Source organism: Tupaia chinensis, unplaced genomic scaffold (assembly GCF_000334495.1).
Source record: "Tupaia chinensis unplaced genomic scaffold, TupChi_1.0 Scaffold000270_1, whole genome shotgun sequence".
Taxonomy (NCBI): domain Eukaryota; kingdom Metazoa; phylum Chordata; class Mammalia; order Scandentia; family Tupaiidae; genus Tupaia; species Tupaia belangeri.
Window position 1 is genome coordinate 5,067,914 of NW_006159750.1, and position 10,185 is coordinate 5,078,098.

Sequence of the window (10,185 nt, forward strand, 5' to 3'; positions counted from 1 at the left end):
GCAGGGGTCGCGGGGCCCATTACTGTAATGACGCCATCGGCAGCCGCTGCTGGGCGGGCGGTGGGCGGTGGGCGGAAGCTGTTCCCGTGTGATCACCGCTAATGCACATTTGGCCCATCCTTCTCTCCCCTGCAGTCCGAGTACCACTATGAGTACACTGCGTGTGACAGCACGGGTTCCAGGTGGAGGGTCGCGGTGCCGCACACCCCAGGCCTCTGCACCAGCCTCCCTGACCCCGTCAAGGGCACCGAGTGCTGTAAGTAGCCACCCTGCTCCAGGGCCCTCCTGCCACTTCGCTTGGACCTCTGCGCCAAGCCTCCTGCCATCCAAACCAGGCCCTTCCTGATAGAGCAGCTGCCTTAAGGACATTACTCATGCACACCAATTAGATCTTGCTGCAGTCAGAATCCATCTCCGAACCTTCTTAATTTTGATGTAGAAATATTATTTCATGGGCACCAACTGGGTATCTGAATTCGCTTTCATTAAAACAAAACGTAAATCCCATCAGTGGATGCAGTGTAAGTGATTCCAGCTGTATGCCCTGATGATTTTTTTTTTCCTGTTTGAATACATTTTCTTTTTTGCTTTTCCATTTCTCTTCAGTCCATGTTCACCAGCCACAATCAGTCACTAGGAAAGATTGCAATTTGCTTTCATTCTTAAAAAGGAAGCCGGAGAAGAATTTCTGCCGAGACAGACCTTTAAAATGCACTGGGCATCACTTCAGGGGACAAGAATCTTCTTGACTGGATCTGACTGTGCAATCGGAAATGCAGTGACATGCCACAGCCCCTGTCCCTGCCTCTGTGACTCTGTAGTCACAGTTGTTCTACAGTTGGCAGCTCTGTCCCCCACACTGTTCTTTGGGGAATGCAAAGGGAATAACAAAAATAAATAAGTAAATAAAATCAAGGATTAGAATTAAAAAATTATTTGAAGAGTTGAAAAGGAGATGGAGAACATTTAAACTCTAAAACCAGTTTTGCACAGTGCTTGGCTCAGTAGGTGAGCAAATAAAGACTTGTTAAATTATTGAATGGATATTACTGAGACCTGAGTTGGGACTAATGGAAACAAGTGAACTATCCTGGGTTAATTGCTGACGTTCACAAACCCCTATTACGCGTAAGCACTAGCGTGTGTATGTGCTGTGTGACCCTCAAAGATGAATAAGGTGCCACTCTGCCTTCAGAAGCTTACAGCATGGTGGAAAGAGCATTCATTCATCCATCCACTCATTGTTTCAGTGAACCGTTGGAGTTCCTGCCATGTCTGTGACAGTCACTGAGCAGCCGTCCCTGGAGGACCTCAGAGCCTAGTGGGTGGCAGACACGAGGTGGTAACAGTGTGAGAAAGAATGGGAGTCATGGATGCTTTGGGATCAGGAACAGCTGGGAGGACCACTTGAGCAGAAGTCTGGAGGCGGAAGAATATCAGTGCATTCAGGGAAAGCCTGTGGTCCAGGGTGGAGGCAGCACCGAGAAGACAGATGGGGTAGAGGTGGAGAAAGATCTGTGGTGGGAGGGCAGGCTGGAAAGTCAGGTCGGAGGGACACTGCAGAAGTGTCCCTGTTGAATGCCAGATGGACAGCTTAATTTTATAGCCAAAAGGGAGTACCCAACTATATTTTAAATAAGGAGAAAATAGTACGCATCAGTATTTCAGAAAGATAGCTCTGACCACACATAGAATGAGCAAAAATAAGAAATAGGGAACCAGTGGGGCTAGCAGGTGGCATGGTGGTTAGGGGCGCTGGACTCCTACATGGCCGACTGCAGTTCAAGTCCCGGACCTGGTGGCTTGCTTTCTCACTTTCCTTCTCTCTCTTTCTCTCTCTCATTCTGTCCCTCTCTGGTCAAATAAAAATAAACAAACAAATAAATAAAGTTAAATAAACTAATTCTTTAAAAAAAAATAGAAATAGGGAACCCTTAAGAGGGTATTGCAATGAATGATTAACAGGTCACAAGAATCCCAGCTAGCGTGATGGCAGTAGAACCAGAAAGGAGCAGACAGAAGCTACAAACTTGAAGGGAAAATTCAAGATTGAAGAATCAAGCATCATTCAGAGGGGTCGGCTTGAAAACCCATGGCTCCCTCTTCTCTAGAGAGCAATTGGTGTGGCCAAGGCACCTCCCATCAGAAACATGTCCCAGAGCAAGGCCTTACTTTTTCTTTTTTTTTTTTTTAAAAGAATCACTTTGGACCAGCCAATGCATGGTGGTTAGTGAGGCTGGATCCACGTGGCTGACTGCATGGTTTGAATCTCAGGCCTAGTGGCTTGAAAAATATGCCAGGTGCATGTGCCTGCATGCCCAGAATATCAAGAGGAGAATGGATCCTCTTTTCCAGCTGGAACCATGGAGGGCATTCAAGAGAAGAAAAGGAAGGTTCTTCCTGTGGCAGAAATCAAGAAGAAGGCTCCTGCTGTGGCGGAAGCCACCAAGAAAAAGGTGCCTGCTATGCCAGAAACCCTTAAGGAAAAGCGAAGGAATTTTGCAGAACTGAAGATAAAGCATCTGAGAAAGAAGTTTGCTCAAAAGATGCTTAGAAAGGCAAGGAGGAAGCTTATCTATGAAAAAGCTAAGCACTATCATAAGGAATATAGGCAGATGTACAGAACTGAGATTCGCATGGCCAGGATGGCAAGGAAAGCTGGCAACTTCTATGTACCTGCAGAACCCAAATTGATGTTTGTCATCAGGATCAGAGGTATCCATGGAGTGAGCCCAAAGGTTCTAAAGGTGTTGCAGCGTCTTCGTCTTCGCCAGATCTTCAATGGCACCTTTGTTAAGCTCAACAAGGCCTCAATTAACATGCTGGGAATTCTGGAACCATATATTGCATGGGGGTACCCGAACGTGAAGTCAGTAAATGAACTGATCTACAAACATGGTTATGGCAAAATCAATAAGAAGTGAATTGCTTTGTCAGAGAACTCTGACTGCTCGATCTCTCGGTAAATTTGGCATCATCTGCATGGAGGATCTGATTCATGAAATCTATACTGTTGGAGAATGCCTCAAAGAAGCAAATATCTTCCTGTGGCCCTTCAAATTATCGAAGAAAAAGACCACCCATTTTGTAGAAGGTGGAGATGCTGTCAACAGGGAAGACCAGATCAACAGACTTATTAGAAGGACGAACTAAGGGATCATTTTTGTAATCTGATCAGTAAATAAACAGTGTTATTAGACTGAAAAAAAAAGAAAAAAGAAAAGAAAGAAAAAGGAGAATGGAGAAGGGACTGTGGTGTTGTCACCTCTGCTGGGGGTGTTTTCTCACTTTCCTTCTCTGTCTCTCTCTGAGGAGCACATGTGCCTTATAGCAAACTAAAAACAAAACAAAACAAAAATAGGAATAGCTTTATCCAAATATAATTTATCTGTCATGAAGATCATTCCTTAAAGGGCAATATTCAGTGGTATTTTTTAGAATATTCATGGAGTTGCACAACCATCACTACTTTCTCATCTCAGGACATCTGAGGTTTCTGAAAACAAACTTTATTTTTAGAAAGAAACTTCATATCATTAGCAATTTCTCTCCAGCCCCTGCCCCCAGCCCCTGGCAACCACACATCCACTTTTGGTCTCTAAGGCCTTGTCTTGTCTGGACACTAGATATAAATGGAGTCTTACAATACGTGTCATGACCCTACATCTTACTGACCTGACCCTGTATTCCTCCCTTCAGGATGCCCACAGCCCGGCCACTTCTCCTGGGGTGGCAGCCACCTCACCACCCCTCCCTCATCCCTGCCCTGTTTTCCAGCCTTCTCATGCAATGCCGGGGAGTTTCTGGACATGAAGGACCAGTCATGTAAGCCATGTGCCGAGGGCCGCTACTCCCTTGGCACGGGCATTCGGTTCGACGAGTGGGATGAGCTGCCCCATGGCTTTGCCAGCCTCTCGGCCAACATGGAGATTGATGACGGCATCACTGAGTCCACTGAAAACTGCACATCGTGAGTTTGTGTCCACTCTGGGGAGAGGGCCGCAGGGCATACAGGACAGCCTCTTCTGTGGCTCCTCAGGCTGGGTAGGGGGATGGAGGGAGAGGGAACCAGGCTTCCAGGGCAGGCCCACTGGGTGTGACTCCACCTGGGGGGCTCTTAATGACCGGAGCTTACCAGTGACCGACAGGCGCTTGGGGGAGGTCAAAACATGGGGAAGTAAGAGAGGAGGGATCAAGGGACAATGGGTAGCTGGTCCGGTCTATTTACAACAAAACCCCAGTCAGCCCATGGCATGGTGGTTAAGGTGACTGGATCACATATGACAGACCGCATAGTTCGAGTCCTGGATCCAGCAGCTTGAAAAACATGCCAGGAGCCTGTGCATGCCCAAAACTCTGAAAGAAGGGAGAGATGGAGGGATTGTGACATGGCCAATCTTCAATGGGAGGTAGGGGAGTGCTTTCTCTCTTCCCTTCCTCTCTGCATCTCTCCCCTGAAAATTTTCCTGCCCACTGGAAAAATTAAAACAAAACAAAACAAAACCAATTGAATTTTGGTCATAGAGTTTTAGATCAGTCAATAAACTTCCTCAGCCTGAGTGGGATGCACCATGCCAAGCATTGGGCAACTTCCCAGCTGTGGTACTAACTTCTAAAACTGTCTCTGCCTAACCCGGGTTTCTGGTTTGAGGGAGATAGAGTAGGACCCAACCAGAGCTTTGATCAGTGGTGGCTGAGGTCCTTCAAATGCCTTGAGACTTCAGTAGCCAGAAAGGCCTAGCTCAGGAGACTTTGTTAGTCATCGAAAAGCTCAGTCCAGGGGCTTGGAGAACTGGATTATGGCAGATGCGCCTTTTGTGTGCCAGGCACGAATATGGATGCCTTGCATATATTATTTTCTATAATCCTCACAAGAGGATAGGCATTACTGCTCCTACGACAGAAGTGAGGGATTGGAGGCTCAGCAAGGTTAAGCCACCTGCCCTTTGCTGTCCTGTTTACAGCTGGCGACATTGGAACTCAAACCCAGTCCCAGCTCTCTACTGTCCCATATCGCCACTCTCAAGTAGTGCAAGGCAGTGTTGGGTCCTCAATAATAAAGGTGGGGGGAGATGCAAAGACGGGAAAAGCCATCACGCTATGTTCTTTGTTAAATGGCAGCAATGAGTGTAGGATGAAAATTTCTCTTATACCCAATCAGATGGGTTGAAAGGACGTAAGAATTGTATTACAGAGGCCAGCAGGTGGTGTGATGGTTAAGGACACCAGACTCCCACATGGTCAACCACAGTTCAAGTCCCGGACCTGGTGACTTACTTTCTCTCTCTCTCTCTCTTGCTCTGGCCCTCTCTGGTCAAATTTAAAATAAATAAATAGAATAGAATAGAATAGAATAGAATAGAATAGAATAGAATAGAATTTTATTACACTCAGGTTTCTAAAGCACTGTCTCCCACCCCTACACTTAAATCTCTTGAAGATACTATTGCTTGAGCCAAGCAGCAGCTACTTAATAGTCCATTCTTGGGGCCAGCAGATAGCCAGGTGGTTAAGGCGCTGGACTCCACATAGCCTATTGCAGATCAAATCCCAGATATGGAGGCTTGAAACTCTTGCTGGGCATGTGTGCATGCATGCCCAACATCCCAGGAGGAGAGTGGAGAAGAGATTGTGGTGTCATCATCTGGGGGATGATTTCTCACTTTCCCTCCCACTGTTTCTCTCTCTGTGTCTCTCTGGCAAGAACACTTATCCTATGGCAAAATCCAAAAATAAAGTCATTCTTACTGCTTTCTTTATTCCTTTAGTTTTGCTATAGGGCACATGTGCTTACCAGAAAGAGAAAGAGAAAGAGAGAGGGAAAGTAAAAAATCACACCCTACCCCCTTGAGGATGGCCATACCACAATCCCTTCTCCTCCATTCTCCTCTTGGAATTGTGGGCAGGCACACACATGTGCCTAGTGTGATTTCCATCCACCTTGTCTGGGACTCGAACTGCACAGTTGACCATATGGGATCCATCCTCCTCAACCACCACACTACCAGCTGGTCCCTCTTACTGTTATCTTCATGTTTGATTTTATGGATCAAGATCATGAGTACGACAACGTTTGCAGGCAGAGAAAGCTAGAGAGCATTAACACTGGAAGAAGAGGAGATTTGCAGGTTAAGACAATAATCCCGTCTGAGATCTGACGGAGAATGCCATTTGACCCTAGGTAAGGGGCAGACCAGGCTTGCTGGATCAGCTCCTACCATGCAAAGGAAGGGTTTCTCCTCTCTCTGGGGCCTGTGCTCAGAACCCCAAAATCATTATCTCTTGGTCAGACAGGATGAGGTCAGTAGTAACAATGTGCATTTCCACAGGATGGCCTGTTTCAGGGCCTGGGTCTTCAGGACTTCCCTGACATCCTCAGGAGGGAGCGAGGAGCTGTTTCTCCTCTGTGAACATGGAGAGGAGATGGCCCCCTAGAGACAGTTCATGGTTTCCCAACATCCCTCAGAAAGGCAATAATGAGCTGGTACCAAGAACCCAAGTGTCTGGCTTTTCTGTTCACTGTGTGTTTACCCAAATCCAGCTCCACAGCCTCCAACCTCACCCAAGCCGGCATCACTTCCTGCCTGTTCTGCCTTAGGAGCTGCCCAACTGGTCTCCAGCTTCCACTCCCAGCCTCTTCCAGGTCTCCAGCTTCCACGCCCAGCCTCCTCCAGGTCTCCAGCTTCCACTCCCAGCCTCCTCTAGGTCTCCAGCTTCCACTCCCAGCCTCCTCCAGGCCGCTGTCCACTCAGCTGCCAGATGGATCTCCTTAAAACACAGATCGGATCATGGTACCCTCCTGCTCAAAACCTTGGGTCCTATGGCTGCCTACTGCTCTTGGGATCCAAGCCACTATCTCCCCACAGCCTGCAGGGCTCTGAGGTCTGGCCTCCGGCCTCTGCCCTGTCCCCAGCCTCTCTCGCTGAGTTTCAGCCACCCTGGCTACCACACTCCTTCCTTCCTCAGGGCCTTTGAACACACTCTTCCCCACCTCTTACCACAGCTGACTCCTACTTAACCCTCAGGTTTCAGTCTCTCTGGCAAGCACACACAACTTAAGACCAAAACCTTTCAAAAGAGAGAGAGAGAGAAAGAGAGAGAGAGAGAAACAATTGGGAACAAAACAAACCAAAGAACAGAGTCTCCATGGCAGGATCCTGAGCGCCCATGGGATCCTCCATGGTTCCTGGGTGGATGCCCCAGGAAGAGCGAGAGCACTCACTGGAGACAGACAGAGAGAGGGGAAGGGAGTGAGTGCTCTTGCTCTGTGGAGAGAAAAAAGAAGAAAAGAAAAGAGAGGGGGAAATACAGATGTAAGCATTAAAAATTTAAAAGCTTATATAAAAATCACAGCCAACTGACCTAGGGCAAGTTTCCTAATCACTTCTATGCCTCAATTTCCCTATCCTAAAAGACAATGGTAAAAGTAGTACTCTTCTTGTAGGGCGTGGTAAGAATGCAGTGAGCTGATGCATGTAAAGAATCTAGTGCAATGCCTGCCCCTAGAAACCCTTCAAAACATGTTCTTGTTAATGAACTCGAAGTGTCTTCACCAGGTACAACTCTGACAAAAACCAGAATTTGGATGCATGTTGCAAATCTAAGCCACTTATGGCATTTTTTCAATTATTCATCAATCTTCAGAAGTTATTTATAGCTGATGCCATGGAGCTCAACAGTGTTTCATGCTGTCTCTTTTGACAAGGGGAAGCCAATGCCATTAACTTAGCTGGGGTAGTTTAGATGAACTGGGATGTTTGATATGTTCTGTTTTGAAGGTAACACTATATATTTTTTCTTTATTCATGAGAGGCACAGGTGTGAGGCAGAGAGAGAGAGAGAAAGAGGGAGAGAAGCCCTCTCTATAGGGTCTGGTCATGTTGTAATCCCCTTCCTCCAGCAGCTTGCATCTTGGTCACTTACGTGCCCTGTGTGTTTCAGGCTAACTGTGTCACAGAGCCGGCCCAACACCGACTACTGAACAACGGGGTGTTCCATGTCATTCTGTCCAATTCAGGGGATACCTGTGAACTAATCTGACTTTCCCTTAACTAGCCATAGTTAAGCACTTGGAGAGGCGAGCTTGTCTTTGGGAAAATAGTAAAATAGTGTGATAGTCTTTGATCACCAATTGTCACATTCTTCCATTTAATCCCCTGAGTTCCTCCTACAGGCCAGGCTCAGTGCTTGGTGCTGGGAATACAGAAGTGAGCGAGATAAGTCTGGTCTCTGACCTCACAGAGATTTTGCAGGCTAGCCTGGAAGACAGACAATTCAATGATGATCAGAAGAGGAAATCCAGGTTGCAAATAAGAAAAGACGCTCGGCCTCACTAGTAATCGAAGAAATACAATTTAAAACCCAACTAGACACCTGTTTTCTTTTTTTTGTGTTTTTGTTTTTGTTTTTTTTTTAAGAGGATTTTTTCGCTATAGGGCGTGTGCGCTCGCCAGACAGAGACATAGAGACAGAAAGCAAGAAATCACCCCCCAGGGGGGATGGTCACGCTGCAATCCCTTCTCCTCCATTCTCCTTTCGGGATCTTGGGCACGCACACACACGCACCCAGCGTGAGTTTTCAGCCACCGGGTCCGGGACGCAAACCGCGGTCAACTACGTGGGAGTTCAGCGACATAGCCATTACGCTAACTGCTGGTTCCCTAGACACCTGTTTTCTACCACATCATTTTCTCAACAGTTTTAAAATCCCATTCCAAGCTTGTAGAGGGTATGGAGTAATAGGAACTCTCTCACACTGCTGGTGGGTGTAGTTGATGGAGCTACTTTGTGTCCATTGGTGGGGCACATACCCTCTGACCCAGCGGTCCTGTCCCAGGCATTCCGCTCAGACGAGAATGCTGATAGAGTGTGCACAACAGCGAATGCTGGAAACAATCTGTCCCTCAGCGAGCAATGCATAAATAAATATGGTAGCATACAAAGGCTGGTATTACACAGCAGTAAACTGAAGGGAGACCAGCTGCATTCTGAGCATGGGTGAATCCTACCATCACTCCGTGGAAGCCCTCCTCACCCCCAAAGAGCAACTTTTAAAACTTGTAGGTATGCAGGATCAGCAGATGGCGTAATGGTTATGTCACTGGATTCCTATGTAGTCTACTGTGGTTTGAGTCCCAGATCCAGTTACTTAAAACTCACACCAGGCACGTATGTGTGCGTGCCCCAAATCCCAAGACGAGAATAGAAGAGAAAGGATTGCAGCGTGGCCATCTCCCCTGGGAAGTGTTTCCTCACTTTTATCTCTGTCTCTCCGGCAAGCACACATGCACTGTAGCAAAAATCTTTCTCAAAAACAACAACAAATCCTTGTAGGTATAGTATCATTTAAATAGTTCTGCAGCATGTAAAGCTCTAGCCCACGGCATCTCATCTAGAGGTGCGTACCTGTGGGAACCACGGGGGGTGGTGAGTCCCAGCTTCAGGAAAGTGGTCACTTGGTGGTGAGGAAGGGAGTCATACAGAAGTGATGAGGTTAGCCGGGTGCACAGAGGCTTCTGCTGTGCTGTGTTTCTTAGGCTGTGTGGCTGGGAGCTAACAGTTCATTACATCTTGTAACGGCCTTAAATATCTCATAGTGTATTAAAAATATTTAAAATAGAATTTAATTGTGGCTGTGGGAGGGGAAACAGAGTGAGCAAAGGGCACCATAGCAGAGGCAGATAAGGGAAGATTTCTTAGATTAAGTATCATTTACTCCAAAACACAAGTAGGGATTAAACAGTGGGAGGAGGAAGTTTGTCCTAGGAAGAGGAACAGCACGTGAAAAGTCCCAGGGGTAAGAGAAAGTTTGGCAGAGGAAGTAAAGGAAGGACTCCAGGCTGGAATATGAAGAGTAGGCCAGGAATTCATACTCTATGCAAGGGAAGTCGAGTCAGCCACAGGGGGGTGACGTGGCCAGATTTCTGTTGTAGAGGATCTCTGTCCACAGCGTGGAAAGTGACAGGAGCATACAGGACTGACTGTAGGGAGACGAGTTTGGAGACATGTTAGAAGACAAGGGACCAGCAGTTAACGTAATGGCTAGGTTGCTGGACTCTCATGTAGTAGACCGTGTTTTGAGTCTGGATGGACCTGGTGGCTTAAACTCACGCCGGGCGTGTGTGCATGTGTGCCCAAGATCCCGAGAGGAGAATGGAGGAGAAGGGATTGTGGCATGGCCGTCCT

At 47.2% G+C, this 10,185-nt stretch overlaps 1 protein-coding gene across 2 annotated transcripts in view; it reads left to right on the forward strand.

Moving 5' to 3' along the window:
- Window positions 1-10,185, forward strand: part of ELAPOR1 (endosome-lysosome associated apoptosis and autophagy regulator 1) — a 102,700-nt gene that overhangs the window by 53,196 nt on the left and 39,319 nt on the right. For both annotated transcript variants that reach the window (XR_334686.3, XM_006149516.3), the window contains exons 3-4: window positions 136-256; window positions 3,778-3,970. Coding sequence is in view for 1 of the 2 variants with exons in the window: in XM_006149516.3 (XP_006149578.1) it covers window positions 136-256; window positions 3,778-3,970 (314 nt within the window). In the remaining variant the exon portion in view is untranslated. The remainder of the gene's footprint in view (window positions 1-135; window positions 257-3,777; window positions 3,971-10,185) is intronic.